The sequence below is a fragment of the Apostichopus japonicus genome, chromosome 8 (assembly GCF_037975245.1).
Source record: "Apostichopus japonicus isolate 1M-3 chromosome 8, ASM3797524v1, whole genome shotgun sequence".
NCBI classification, from domain to species: Eukaryota; Metazoa; Echinodermata; class Holothuroidea; order Aspidochirotida; family Stichopodidae; genus Apostichopus; species Apostichopus japonicus.
Window position 1 is genome coordinate 25,904,955 of NC_092568.1, and position 15,623 is coordinate 25,920,577.

Sequence of the window (15,623 nt, forward strand, 5' to 3'; positions counted from 1 at the left end):
GGTTATAAACGCACAAAGCGCACAAACCTATAAAACAACCTTTGGTAATCAATCAAACTACACATTATTCACAGAAATTTATGAGTGTCATGTCATGCAATTATTATGACATTTATGACAATCAACGGACGCAGAGAACCAAAATGCTGCGTGTAAAATAATTTGGAAATTTGAGCAGTGTCTCAAATTGACTTGTCTGAAATGTGATAAATTTGGTAAAAATATCAGCTAAGCTATAAGATATAAATGATTATTACACTGCTTTATTTAAAACACTGTTTAGTAGCCCAATTCGCCGGATCAAAATAATGTTCTCTAGGGCTTACTTTAATTTAGTTAAGATTATCTATAAAGTGCAATCAATAATTAGTTTTATACGCCTTAGGGCTTTGTTAAAATACCGACCAAACACGGCAAAAATTAGCTGGTTTAGTAAATAGAAGCAGAACCATTTAGGGGGATTTGTTCTTAATATGGCACGGTTGTTCTTTGTGTACTGAAACGACATTGGTACAAGTATCCCGCCAGACCTGGCGACAGGGTGATCAGAGGGCTTTAGATTGAGAAAGCCAACACAATTTAAACTTTTATTATTTTTGCTTTTATTCAGCAAACTCCGTGTCCATGTGAATACATGGTCACGTGATGCAGTCCATAACGTGTTTATCAGTAAGGAATCAAGAAGGACATTAACGTTCTAACTATCGAGGTATTTGACTGGTTGATTCTGTAGGTAATTACGAACTGTAAATAAACTCGGAAGCTGTAAATTCTCCGATTAGGATCTTCATCAAATACCAAAGCTCTAGGATAGATTTATGTGGTCAATAACAGGCAAGGCGTTTTGTATGAACAACCACTGGGAACGGTACGTAAACCTGACAATTAAACAAACCAAGATAGGCAGAAATTGACCATGCACGACGTATGCATGGCAACTAAGGTAATGGGTGTGATGCTAAAACAAAGGATTATAACCGTTGTTAGGTATCATTGACAACAAAACGTATTTCATTTTCTTCTTAGTATATAGTGTAACTGTTTATAAAGAAATTCGTGTTTTGAAGTCTCGGTGGTGTAGGGTACCAGCTTCTCGAAGAGCTTGTGCTTTACCAGTGTTAAATGTTTCTTTTGAGCGTAACTACTATATATATTTGCATATATGGCTGACACAACTTCAGATGATTGGAACGGTCGTAATACAGAATGACTCAGTAACTTGTTGGAAGTGCGATATTGACAATTTTGTGAAGGACGTGGACATTGATATTCCTATCATTTGTGCCACGAAGACTCCACACTGCCACGATACCACTTTTCTCTATTCCTTCATGTCGTGAGCTACAGCTATTCAGGATATTTGGAAGAATACTACGGGCAAGGCTATCAATTTAACCATGATGATGATTCATGGGTAGTGTTATGTGTACAGTATATACACATTAGCCAGCTATATCTGAAACGAAAGGAAATCACGCAGATAAGACTCCTTCTGCAGTGTTCAGTCAGTGCGGTGAAGATACTATAGAGTATCTTAAAAGTCTCTGGGGGTGCTTTCTTTTCGCTAAGAGATTTTTTATCACAATCGGAGTGTTGCTACGGTCACGATGAGCTTTACCACATCTCCCAAACGTCCCACGTTACTCGAGGACGCGAGCATCCTTTATTTACCGCGACCAGCGAAATCTGTGGTGCGAAATATTTCGGAACATTCACAATGGGTTCTCTACAACAACGAGAGCGAGCGACGAAGACTCATTAAACGCTGGGCTCAGATGGATAAGGACCACGCACGACAGATGAGGTTACTAGAAGCAGACTTTCAAGAAGTCAAGCACGACCTGAGAAATATGGAGTTGGAGAAAAAGGTGCTACATGGGGAGAGATATTCTAGCAGGGAGAGCACGAGAACCGTCTCTAGCGGACCGAGTCAGGGAGCAAGAAGGGGTTCACAACGGAGCCGACGGTATGGAAGAAAACAGAATAAAGCGAACAGCAAAAATGTTACAAATCCTAAGTTAAAAGATGAAACCGTGAGAAAAGAGTTTCACAGAGCTGATAGTGATCTGCCAATTATTCATCCTAAGTCACTTGGAGTTTCAAGTGGAAAGACAGCTAAGCAGGCCGATCAAATAGCGAAGTTGAAATCGAACAGTCATGAGGAAGCTCAGGATGAGTTGACATCTCCGACGCCCGCCCCCTCGGATGTCAGTGGTAAATTATCCATTACTGAGACTATTTACTATTTGAGTTTCCAGGCACGTCAGAGGTATATGAACAATCTTAGTGTCGGCAACCGAAATCAAGATGAACAACCTGTTTTACCAGACAAGGTTAAGCAACAACCCGGACAAGCTTTACCCACAATGGAGCAATTGTCGAACAAACCCTTTCCTGATCACAAAAAGGGTCTTTGGGGTGCACTAAGACAGAGTGTCATGATGGATGGCTCAAGTAAGACGACGAAAAATAACACTCCAAGTTGGGAAAGGAAAGATTCTAAATTAACGAAGACGTTTACACCATGTGGTGAATGTAAGAAATGTGTGGAGACAATGCGAACTAGGAGGAAAAACGTAATGCAACAACTCTATGGACAGGGGAGACACAGTGCAGAGAGGATGGAAAAGAGACGGCTGGTCTCCGGGTCAACGGCTGGATGGACGGCCATCAGAAGCGTCGTCATTATCAACCATGCATTAAAGAAATCTCGGGAGAAAGAGAGAGAATCTGCCATTCCTGTTTCATAGAAAGTATTCACAATATCACAGCTGCACTATATGGTCACAATGCTTATAGTGAAGCCAGAGTTCTATTAAGCACCAGCACGATTCGAATTCAAACTGTCAGGTTTAACATTTAAAATAAAATAAAACTGTTAGCAAACTGCTTATCAACTAGAGAGCCTGTGTAAGAGAGCCTGTGTAAAGCCTGTGTAAAACCTAAAAATAGGTTTAACATTTAACGACAAGGATGGTAATGGATCCAACTATGACCACGGATCTGTAATATTACTTCTATATGCAGTGGCGTAATCAGTTGTTTCAAACTTGTTGAGTTTAAACTTATATACATAATGATGAATAAGAGTACATTTCCCTATGTGTTATATTTATTGGGGATGTAAGGGTTGCATGCAACCGACTACGGTAGTCTACAATCACCCCCCCCCCTCCCCTCACTCCGGCGGTTACACCAATATGGCTGCCTTTTAAAAATTGTAATGACTATATGCAATAATATTCTTGATGTTAGCAATCGCATACCTAATGATGAGATTTAGTAGCATTGTATATCAGCTCCACCTGAAAACAGAACAGTATCAGCCTAAATGATTCTTTGTGGCATCACCTAGTATAACAAGCATTAATTTAAAGATTCAACAATCATAAATGCATTGACGCCTATCGGATAATTAATGGTTATTTATTTCCGAACCGAGGCAAATTTGTTATAACTGAAAGGAAATGCTTCAAGAAGGTCAGAAATTTTTATCTACGTTTAATATAAATAACCATTATTTAATAGACAAGGGCGTAGGAACCGGGGGGCTGGGGGGCGCCAGCCCCCCCGGTGAAAAATGTGGAGGGGCGGAAGTATCATTCCGCCCCCCCCCCCCGCTTCGCAGGTCAGAAAACCCCTTTTTATTTCCAAATGAGAAAAAAATCTCATTTGGAGCACCAAATTGCATCTAAGGCCAGGTGCAAATGCAAAATTATATACAAAATGGAGTGGGTGGGTTGAAGTGTGCTATATTGCACCAAATTGCATCTGAGGCCACCTGGAAATGCAAAAAAATTCCAAAGGGGAGGGGGACACCCCCTCCCCTTAGACCCTTCCCCCAGGCCGGCCATCAGTCTTCAGCCCCCCCCCCACTCAAAAGTACCTTCCTACGCCACTGTTAATAGATATAACATATTTTGGGCTATATATTGACTTTAAATGAGAAATAAACCGTCATCGTCTCTTTCAGGAGAAAGATGCTCATATAATGAGCGCAGAAAAGTACTACAGATAGAAAATTTATTTTTGTTGGGATACCATAATAATGCTTTGGGGTGAGTGGGGGGAGGGGCGTCCCGCGTCGGAGCTTGTGCATAAATTGCCACCAGCTCAGTGACTTCGGCACAGTGACTACATGACCTATACAATATTACTTGACTTAAGAGATCATCAGTAATAGCACGCTAAAATTAACTTGCTATGATTTCATAATTCAGTATTGTCTTTTTGTGGGAGGACAGCTAGTCAAGCAAGAATATTCCGTTCAAGTAAATATGCTATCCAACCTGTCCAGAGAGTATAGGCTTCATGGTCTAATCAGTCACCCAGTTACAGGGTAGCTGTATCAATGTTATGTTATTATAGTCTGTTACATAATTGTTCAGTCATGTTTAATGTCATCTATGGCTTGAGGGTAACTTAGGTTGATCAATTCATATCATATTTTTGGAAATACTTTGTAGATTTGCTAAAAATCAAAGAGCTTCCTACTTAAAAGTCACCTGCGAAGACGAAACCAAACTCCGAGTAATGTGTTTCTTGGTAATAGTTTATTGCAGCAATGTCCTTCACATGTGAATATAATCATCAGTATTATATACGACGAATAGAGTCGGGCATAGATATAATGTCAGCCTATGGAGTAAAACAATAAATAAACCCCGTCGGTGCTCTGTACAACGAAGCATAGAACGAGTGGCGTTGCAGGAACTGTGTTAAATGGCAGTCCCTGGTTTACCATATCAAAAGGGCTAGATTTACATCTTTTGGGGCCAGATATAAATTAAGGAGCCCCGGCCAACTGGACGTAAAGCGACCAATAGGTTATGTTTGCATTTCAATTCAGAAGTGCAGTAATGTGTTTGGATACAGTACATGCATGCACCTATCACACTCGTGGCTGCAATAACAATCTGATAAGGAAAGCAATCTTTAAAAGATATGAGAAGAATTTGTAAAGATATTCACTGGATATGAATGTAACATGCTGGGATAATTTTGGTTACTTGAATCATTATTTTAATTTTTAGGATAATAAATTACGCACATGGTTATGTTTCATAAAATACTTTTTTATCTTACGGCACATGAAACCAACAGGCCGTTTTGCCGGTTCCTGCTTGCAGGAGGATCTTAAATACATACATACATACATATGGATGTCTCTTTGTCATAATAAACAGAACGGAAAAAATAATGCCCTCAGTTATTGAGTAGGTGTACCCCTCACTCTGACCTCTTTCTTTGGATACCGTTTACAACAATAACATCATACTGTCGGTTCAAATTCAGTCTCTAAAAGTTAAAATAGTACAGAAGCCCTCGTATTATTTTAAGCTTAAATATAACAATATCACATCTTATACAATCACAAAACTCAGAGATAACCTTTTTGGGCTTCAAGTTTAACTTGGGCTTCATTTTAAACTTTCATTTATCTTTAATTTCCATCTAATTGTCTGGTTGTATTCAAGTTGAGCAAATGTGAAGCGTTGAAATATTTTGGATTTCAAGCAAAGGGATATCGGCTTTCACACACGAGAGTCGTTCAAATTGTTCGAGTTTGGTTTGGCCTCGTCCACAAAAATGTACTAAAATATCCACATACAAAAGATTTGATATAACTTTAGCTACTATCAATATAGAATACTCATGATCAATCCACAATTTATCCTTTGAGAAATCCACAACGAAATATGCATGTTTGAAAGATTTAACTTGAAGGAGACACAAACCCTACCATCAACATTGGCCTATGTGACAGAGGTAAATGTCATGAAACAACACCCACAAACAGCTAAGAAAAATGTTACTCCAATTGGAAGATATCATAGATTTGATGTTGAAGACTTGACCAGGTCTAAATTATGACATCATCGAGTCACATGTCATTCATTTCCTTACGTCTTTCCTTGCTTATCATAACTTTTACTTTCTGTACTAAAGATGACTTTTGCGAATGCTGAAATCTAAAATATTGTAGCTCTTAACATGACCTAAAGGTGGCAGTGCTAACATTTGACATTGGAAACATGAAAACAATACCAAGAGAAAGTCAAAGCTTTAAGCTCTTAGCGGCACTAAGATTTACCAAACAAACACTCTAAAACTAGGATATCTACCACAAAGAATAATATTTTTCTTAGCATTTTTAGGGAGTTGTCCTTCACAAAGATCTGTCTTATTAGCTTAATATGATAGTTGGGTTTGTGTCTGCTTCATCTAAAGTTTTGAATAAAATGGATTGCTTATGTCCAATCTACTTCTGCTTCAGCTCTTTACAAGAAACCAATTCTGTAAACATAATACATTAATATTCTGATCAGCTGGAAATTAAATGGTTGACTAAATGCATAGCTCAGAAGATATTAAAATTATAGGAAAATGTGTACAAAATTCTCGCAAAAGAAAATAATGGGTTAACTATCTTCAAAAGTAGCAAAAAACACAGTGAAGGATACATTATATAGAGTTCTCTAGTGTTGCTTGTGTTGCAACCTGCTACACAGTGATGAGATAAAAACCTCTAAAATCCAAAGCACTTAACAGGATTATCATAGTAAAGGTTATGCATCACATATTAAGTGCATGATTAGAAGATCTGTTCCACTCCAAGTGAAAGGTAACAGCAAGGAGAGGGGGGGGGGGCGGGGGTTTCACCGTGGAAGTTTTGTTCTCTCCTACGACTTACACTAGAGACTACAAAATGAACATTTGTCTCACAAAGACCAATATCTACTGCCTCACAGGATTATTTGGTACAATTTCATGGAATATGGAATTTTTAAAAGGTGGCCCAAAAACATGACTTTTGCATAGGTTTTCCATATTGAATAGTAATTTCGAACCATGACTACTGGCGGCTACTTGACAACCCTGTGGGTTCATTAGTCTGCTGTTTCTTTATCATTTGTATATTCTTTAAGAATAAACTAGACTTTGGTATAAAAGTATATTACTGTGATGATACAATGAGAACATAATACTAGTTACCTATCATTAAACTAAAAGAGAACTTTTACACCTACAGGATGCATATTGGTTAGCTTGTGTGTATAAATATAGCAATCATTATTAACACTGCAAAGTGAACAAACTTGACTGTAATTATTTAGGTATGTTTTCCATGAGACACATTTGATTAACTCTTATAAAGTAATTGTTGCTATGGTTAAACTATCTGTGAAATAAGAACTTAGATCAACCTGTTTGTAACAAAATGACACAACAGCTTTCATAGGAAGAAAGTGGGATGTAAGGCATCAGTATTCTTTCTTTCCTCTCTCCTTTCTCTGATTCTGATTTTGTGCCTCAAACTCAAAATGATACTTGAATAATATTATTACTGTTGACTGTAAGACCTTCACTTAAAAAAGAAAAGGTATCAAGGCTTTACGATTCTTTGGGTAGTCGTCAAATTTCTGAAGGTACCACCTGAAACAGAGGAAAAACAGAAAGAAGAACTGGAAACACTATCTCTAAATATATTCTCATCTACTAAACGATCATAAATGTCTTGTTTTTTCATGACTAATATTTTACAGCCAATTTTAATTCTTTATTGAAAAAAAAGAACTGTTCACAAGTTCAGTGACTGGTTTTCAGCTATGGACTTATAAAGTTAGAGAGGTATTCAGTTCTTATCACCAATTGTGAAAAATGCTCTGTTCTAAGATAAAAAAATAAATAAATAAAAAATAACAGGGCGTCATCGGTCAGAAACCTATATGATATGGCGAGTTGTTTTTATTTCTAGACGGAAAGGAAAAACAATAGATGTGACCTCCTGAAAGCAAAATTGGATCAATCTATGGACAATAATGTAGTTTACTGACATGACCTTTATATATCAAGATAAAGGATGAAGAATTTGTCAGTCATTTGGTGCAGACTTACCATTAGACGTACTTCAGGTAAATACTGAGTGAATACCTTTGAAACAATGGCATTGCTCCAAACTTTATCCTTTCCCCAACTCCACCTCTCACCCCTCTTGTAGAAGTACTTACTCATGATGATGCATTGCACGATGACCAATGTTGCATGAACTGAATATGCAGAAAGAGACAGCAGGGAGAGACCAACAGGCAATTGCAAAACCCATCCATTCCACAATCTCACCCAAAAAGTTGGCACCAGAAACGTAATTGAATAGACCTCCTAACAGCAAAAGAGAGAAGGATAGTAGTAGGAAAGTAGAAAATACTGCCTCAGGTACCTTCTTCTCTATTCATATCAGCCAAATGGAGTTTTCCATCATTGGGTGAGCACTTCAAAAATGCCTGTTAGATTTCATGTGTGTGTCATAGTTCAGGATTGAGTCACTTAAGAAACATATAGGCCTACTGTGCATCTATTGGTCATATCCATTCCTCTACTGAACCCATCCATACCTCTATTGATCCCATCCATACCTCTACTGATCCCATCCATGCCTCTATTGATCACATACATGTCTCGATTGATCCCATTCATGCCTCTGTTTATCACATACATGTCTCGATTGATCCCATCCATACCTCTCTTGATCCCATCCATGCCTCTGTTTATCATATCCATGCCTCTACTGATCCCAACCATGCCACTATTGATCACATTCATGCCTCTACTGATGCCATCCATGCCTCTACTGATCACATCCATGCCTCTCTTGATCCCATTCATGCCTCTATTGATCACATCCATGCCTCTGTTTATCACATACATGTCTCGATTGATCCCATCCATACCTCTCTTGATCCCATCCATGCCTCTGTTTATCATATCCATGCCTCTACTGATCCCATCCATGCCTCTATTGATCACATTCATGCCTCTACTGATGCCATCCATGCCTCTGTTGATCACATCCATGCCTCAATTGTTCCCATCCATGCCTCTATTGATCCCATCCATGCCTCTGTTGATCACATTCATGCCTCTATTGATAATATATATACCTCTATTGATCACATTCATGCCTTTAGTGATCCCATCCACACCTCTGTTGATCATATCCATGCCTCTATTGATCCCATCTATGCCTCTCCTAATCATATCGGTGCCTCTAATGATCACATCCATGCCTATTGTGATCACATCCATGCCTCTAGTGATCATTGACATACCCCTAATGATCATATCATGATACCATCAAATATTTAGCTATTACTGAATACATTGGTTACAATTTAATATGACCCAGTCTTCTTTTGTTAATTGTGCCATCTACAGCTGCACATCATTTCAGAGAATGAAGTGAAACTGAAGTTACTTTCCGAGAAACTCGTTTCAAAAAGACCAAGTATGACCATTACCAACCAAAGGTCAATGAGGAACAGATCAAATTTAAAAAAAACTAAAACATTTTAAAAAAAACGATACCTTCTGGGATTTTGTACCCGGTTTCACCTGGTTTACGCAAATTTCTTAGAACTGAGTCTGAATGTATATTGATGACGAGACCAAGAAAGAAGAGAGCAATTCCTGACAACAACAAAAAGAAGAAAAACAGATATAAAACTAATATTGAGTCCCAGGCCTAGAATTTCACAAATTTAGCCACTTGAAAGTGCTTAAAATATCTTTAAGCTGTACTGTACAGGCCTATGGAAGCAGCCTAATGATTCTTACTGATAATAAACATAATGCAGGGCTTAGTTTAATGCAGAAATCATTTTGTTATAATGTGTATATGCAAAGAGAAAAATGCAGTGGCCATTTTGGGGAGTGGGGGGGGGGGGCTCCTGGCTATTGGCAAAATCCACAAGCATTTAGACAGATATCAGGATTATTTATTGTGAACTGGCATTCAATTAACTATGTTAATTGTAAGCATATTTCAATATTCCAGTCATTTTTCAAGGAACATTGTTAAACGCATGTAAACTTTGAATTTTTATTACTCCATATGATACAGCAATCGTTAACCATTAACCTGATTCATTTATATTCAACCAAGTTATGTAAATTGTTTGTGGAAGCATACATTTACAAAAATACACCTTGAGTATCACGCATGTGCAAATTAACACATTTAGAAACACTTGCACCTACAAATTCAAGCCCTTTCAACATGGAAACCCATTCGCATCCATGTGAAAGTATGGATTTGCTTACATTTGCCAATTCACGCAAATTCAAATGATTGCTTAATGTAAAAGATTTCTTTCCAAAAACTTTCTTACCAATTACAAATCTTGGATCAGAAAACCACCAATCTTGGTAAGTACTGACGTGTAGTAGATACGCTCCCTGCATAAATCCGTTATAACAACAGAATACTAATGCCAATATGAACGGCACCACAGGAGTCACCTTTCCACCTCTAAGCAGGAAAGGAAAGATGAAAGTTCTGCAATGAAAAATGACAGAACAGTTGTAATCAAATGGACATTTTGAGAGCGATCGAAAACCTCACTGTACTCTGTGATGAAACAATTGTTTATCACCTTGCAGCTATTTTAAATCATATACTGTGGTCCCAAAATGGTCTTTGTTGGACTACACAGAATTCAGTCAAAGTAGGACTGGCAGTTCTCAAATTCCTGTTAATTACTTTACAATTAAAAAGGTTTCTGCAGATCAATAGGTATTTGTCAGTACCAAGAGTATTTCCAGCATGGATCAGTCTGCCAGAAAACTTTCAATTCAAGACAAGGAAAATTACTGCAGGGTTATTTGCATCTATAATGCAAAAGTTCGACGCAAACAGAATTTTGGTCTCCCTGCGCAGTTAATTAAATATACACACAACACATAGGGAGCTGAGACACAGAGTAGGACTGTGGTTCGCTGGGGATATTATACCATTTATCTTGAAAATTTCCATAGTTATTGGAAACATAATCAAATCCTGCTGGACAATAATCCATCCCCAGTCTGTCATGTAGGCTGAATTTTTGACAAGTTTGTCGGAACAATTATGCATACTCTTTTAGCGAGGTAAAACTGTCAGTACCACCTCCACAGTGATCTGGCTTTAATAAGTGACGCCCCTCCTACCTGTAATCCATTAGTACAGTAGCATGATACTACACACAGACTTACCTTTGAAAGTAATGCACAAGAAAAACTGCAACAAGTACTCTGCCAACTTTTGAAGATCCAGAGGAGTCAGTAAAAACAGCTAAATAGACTGGAATCATGAAGGACGGTAGCTCTTGAAGAAACCAAGCAACTTTCCCATGAATACCAAAGCCATAGACCTTAGTATTCGCATACCGCCCATACGGTGCCTGGAGGGATAGTCATGTGAAAAGGCATTTTAAGAAACTTAAAGAGAGAAAGTTGAAAACTGAATGGGCATTCACATTTCATCAACATAGGTCTTAAAAAGGTGCAGAGGGAAGCTGTTAAGGGGTTGAATATTATCAAACAATAACTTCAATAGGTAATGTACAGTTCAAGAGAGACCTAAAGGAAAAACAAGTATTACCTTGATATTACATGTTCAAACCATGGAATTGCGGTAATGTTACATGGCCGGCCAACTTTTATATAAATGTTCTTCTCTTTTCATCATCATAGGAATTGTTAGGTGTACAACTTACATCTAAATGAGTCAATCATCCTTCCTAAGTTAATCCTTTTTACCAAGCTCAGGGCTCATTTTTAAAAAAAATTTAAGATTGTCCATCGAACAACCTTGCCTCGATATTTGGTTGTCTGAAGGATTTTTTGGTTGTCCAAGGAATGCACCAAAATATACTACTGGAGTTGCCTGATGTGGTACATCGCACACATCATGTGCACTTAAGTTACTAAATATATGCCCAGGGACTATTATTTTAGTTACACACGTCCTGCGATTTTCCAACACTTGGATTTTAAAATGGCGAGCCTTGCGCGAGACCCGTACGTAAGTAATCCTACAATGTATCGATTTAGCCTTGTAGGTGAGTACTGTAATGTGAGGCTACGCAGGCTTAAGTCTTACTCTCAGTGACTAGTATTATTAAGATCAACTTTGCCAAAATTTTGGACAGAACTGTAGTGTACAGCATTGTTACAAACGCAGGATTTTGCATCTTGGACGCAATCTTATAGCAAGGGACACAAAACCTTCAAATTGCTTCCGTCTGGCAAACATTTTGGGGGAAACACCAAGTACACACACTCACAGCTAGGCCTATGAAAAACATAAACAATCTTTTGAATGAATATCTTTCTTTCTTTTCAAAAAACACAACTTCTTCTCAAAAGAACCATAATTACAATCCTTTTTACAGATGATTGAATTTGTTTTAAACCTTTTTACTGATGATTGAATTTGTTTCAAACCTTTTTACAGATGATTGAATTTGTTTGAAAACAAATAAATCTTGACAATCAACTGCAAGTACAGAGTTAACAACATTTCCATTACAGAGATTTTCATGCTAACAATAGTCAATGGTGGTCTCCAAATTTCCTGTGATTTGATTGGCTAATAGCCCTTACCATTGTCTGCAAACATTCTTGCATCTATTTATGATCAATGAACACAAAGGATGTTGTTTTTAAGCAACTACTTGTAACTATGGTAACTAGTCTACGGTAAACTTCCTGCTTCAGAATTTGCCAATAATTTGTTGTTGTATACTACTTACAGCTTTCATCATTTGATTTTTTTGTGCACATTATAGACATATCACTATAGGCTTCCATTGTGCACAAGCCAATGTTTGTCAGGGGTCATGATAACTAAGTATTGTGCGTTCCTGTAGAGGTATTTTAAAGTGCATGTTTCCATGAAGGTCTGTAGAGGCAAAAGTTTTTCTTAGCAAAGGCAAACATTGTTAAGAACTTTTAACTATTAAACTCCTGGTAACAATAATGAGTATAAAGTCGACATTTTATGTGGTGTATGACACTGTTCATGATTAATCAAATTGGGTTGCAGGAATTCTCTGGTAGTGAAAATGATTATTTCCAGAAACAGAGGGTAAACCCAGGGTATATATACGGCATGTACATTGCAGCAATAAAAGAACATGCTGCATGCCCACATGCACAGTATAGCACTGTATACACGTTGTACTCCAGCTAGCTTGTCATACGTGCTTGGGCCGCCAGGGTCTGCAGTGTACAAAGTATACAATACTTAACGTAACAATTTGTGGATATGTACAGTATCCACATTCTGTCTTACTAACTACAGAACGTGCTAAAGTCTGCAAGTTAGCTATGCCAAGGGGTGGGCATACAGCTTAAGTGTATGATTTTCCCTCATTACGGAACGTACAAAATGTGATTAATTTCTAAAGTTGTTTCTAATATGAAAGTGGGCGATACCATCAATTTCAATATCACTTGTTTGGGGCAGATTTTGATTTTAAAGAATAGGGATTTTCCGTGGTTTGTTCAACGTGTGGAATACAAATGCTAGTTGTCTGTCGGACAACCTAAGCAGTGTTTTAGGTTGTCCGGCGTGATTTTTGGTTGTCCCCGACGATCGGACGACCGTTAAATTTGAGCCCTGAAGCGTCTAAAATATCAAATAGATTGACTTACTAGTTGTGAAGTAGGAAGTTCTAGATAGAAACAGTGAGGTAAACCAAAATGCAAGGATGCAAATTGAACAGTCACAGAAAAACAAGTGCCCTAATTCTCCAGTTTTCAGATGATCTTAGCCATTACATGTACTATTAGTACTTACTAAAGACTCTATTGATTGACACTGTAAGTAACAAATGTACACAACTGTCTGTGTCTTTGAACAACAGTATTACCTTTTTTTTCAGTTCGTTTATGTAATACACTATTTGTGTATGGGTTTGTTAAACCAATACATCCAAAGAAATATTTAGCTTAAAACAAGCATGTATCTTTTGCTTTAACAAAAATTCTCTTTTTGAAAGGTTGGAGGAGGATAGAGGTCATGGTTAACTAGTGTTACTAACCTTTAACATATACAATGCAAGAAAAACAAATATAGAGCATGCCAGCATAAACTGGCTCATTATGGTAATAACTTCAGACTCAGTTTTGTCAAAGGCTTCCAGGATCTGAATTCCAATTCCTGTCAATGTAAACTCCTCTTTCCTGTCTGCCATTTTGTCTGTCTCCATTGGTGTACAGCCCTGAAAGATGGAGAAAGATTAAAAGTGATTTCCTTAGTAACCAAGTTGTTGAAAGTTAATCATTCCAGATGGGCCTCCTGCAGATTCAAGACAAAAAATCATTTAAAGAAGACACCTTCACATTAAGAAAAGCTTAAGTAACTTAACCCATATAATATAAGTTGGTTCTACCATGCTTAAGATACACATCGTGCACTATGGGGCCAAGGCATAAATTATATAAGGCGACTCTTGATTGCGTAGCCTAGTTTCTATTCAGAGAATGTTATACCAAGTTACTGTTAGACCCACAAAGTGTGAGAGAAATATTATGCCTAACATTAAATGGCCTTTGGCCAACAGCATCGAAGTTGATGATGATGATGATGATTACTATGTTGGTACCTAGTCCTACGTTCAGACCTTTGGTTTTGCAGGCTCAGCTTATGTCTGTTCTCTGTAGAAAGACAGCCATTGGAAAAGGCATATTGTAAAGCAGTGACTGTAACTTCTTTGTTAAATGTCTGTCTTGGGGTCTGTCCAACAGGGAGACTAGACTTACAGGATACAAACACAACTGGCTGTATGCATGTACTTAGCCTAGGCCTAACTTACAACAAACTGTGCCCTAATAAGTACAGTAATAGACCTATCTTAAAGTATTCCTGGGTTAGCCTTGGCTAGCCTAACTTGCTCTATATGTTACTTGTTAGGCTAGCTTTGGTCTGCTTCTATCAAACTTACGAATTAACAATTTCTGATCTAGCCTAACCAAGGAGTTTTATTGTAATGCACGTTATTTTATGTGAATACCGTACTCTTAATCTGTTAATGCGCTAAGGTCAAAGTCTTCTGTTGTATACAGCCATTAAATCATCTACGTAATCTTGGGATTAGCCTATGAAAACAAACTTTATTGTAGCCTGATGAATGTTTAACATATTAACTTCGCTAAATTAGTATAGGCAAGTAACTGTAAGGACACATTGAAATACTATGACACCTAATGCGCTTATTCAGAATGGAAGATCGATGTGGGTTAATTTCCCCGTTTGTTTGCCTATTAGTCAATTGTGTTTGTTTTATATGTTTGTTGGCCTGTTATATTTTATTTTGCAAATATATGGAGTTCATTAATGCGTTGAACAATGGTCAGAAACGAAAGCAAATTATAAGTCTTACTTTTCAATAGAATTTTAACGTCTTACAATTTGGCTGCCATAGCAGGTTATACATCGAGGGTCTACACACGGGCACCTCAAAGTCAAACTTCGAAGAGATTGTTACCAATTCAGATCTCGCACCACAATTAATTGGTGCATTGACTTACACACTAAACTCGTCACTTTCAAGACCTGCCAAGGCATAGATAGAAGTTTTCAAGTGGTATATCCTACCCACCACATGAAAGCTGAGATCTTGGCCTATCATGGCACTTGCAAATTTCCATATCATGACCGTTTAGATTTTTAGCTAGAAAAGGAGCAAGTTTAGCATACTGACCCCCACCCCTCCCCTTCCCCTTCCATCTGCTCGCCCGGGGAAATATGGACATTGAACCAAAGATTTTCTAAAATGGTTTTATCACCTTCGACCCCT

General features: G+C 37.8%; 1 protein-coding gene across 3 annotated transcripts; it reads right to left on the minus strand.

Moving 5' to 3' along the window:
- Positions 1–4,531: 4,531 nt before the first annotated feature.
- LOC139971301 (3-oxo-5-alpha-steroid 4-dehydrogenase 1-like) lies at positions 4,532–15,041 on the minus strand. Of its 3 annotated transcripts, none has more exons than XM_071977641.1 (7): positions 14,838–15,041; positions 13,866–14,045; positions 11,032–11,219; positions 10,170–10,336; positions 9,367–9,468; positions 8,013–8,163; positions 4,532–7,437 (listed from the first exon to the last, which is right to left on the minus strand). In XM_071977641.1, exons 2-7 carry the CDS (start codon positions 14,031–14,033, stop codon positions 7,371–7,373), a joined length of 843 nt encoding a protein of 280 aa, XP_071833742.1. In that variant the 5' UTR covers positions 14,034–14,045; positions 14,838–15,041; the 3' UTR covers positions 4,532–7,370. The 3 variants fall into 3 exon arrangements, with proteins under 3 accessions (XP_071833742.1, XP_071833741.1, XP_071833743.1); XM_071977640.1 differs by having other exon boundaries at positions 14,843–15,032; XM_071977642.1 differs by lacking the exon at positions 14,838–15,041 and adding an exon at positions 14,769–14,785.
- Between the last annotated feature and the right edge of the window lie 582 nt (positions 15,042–15,623).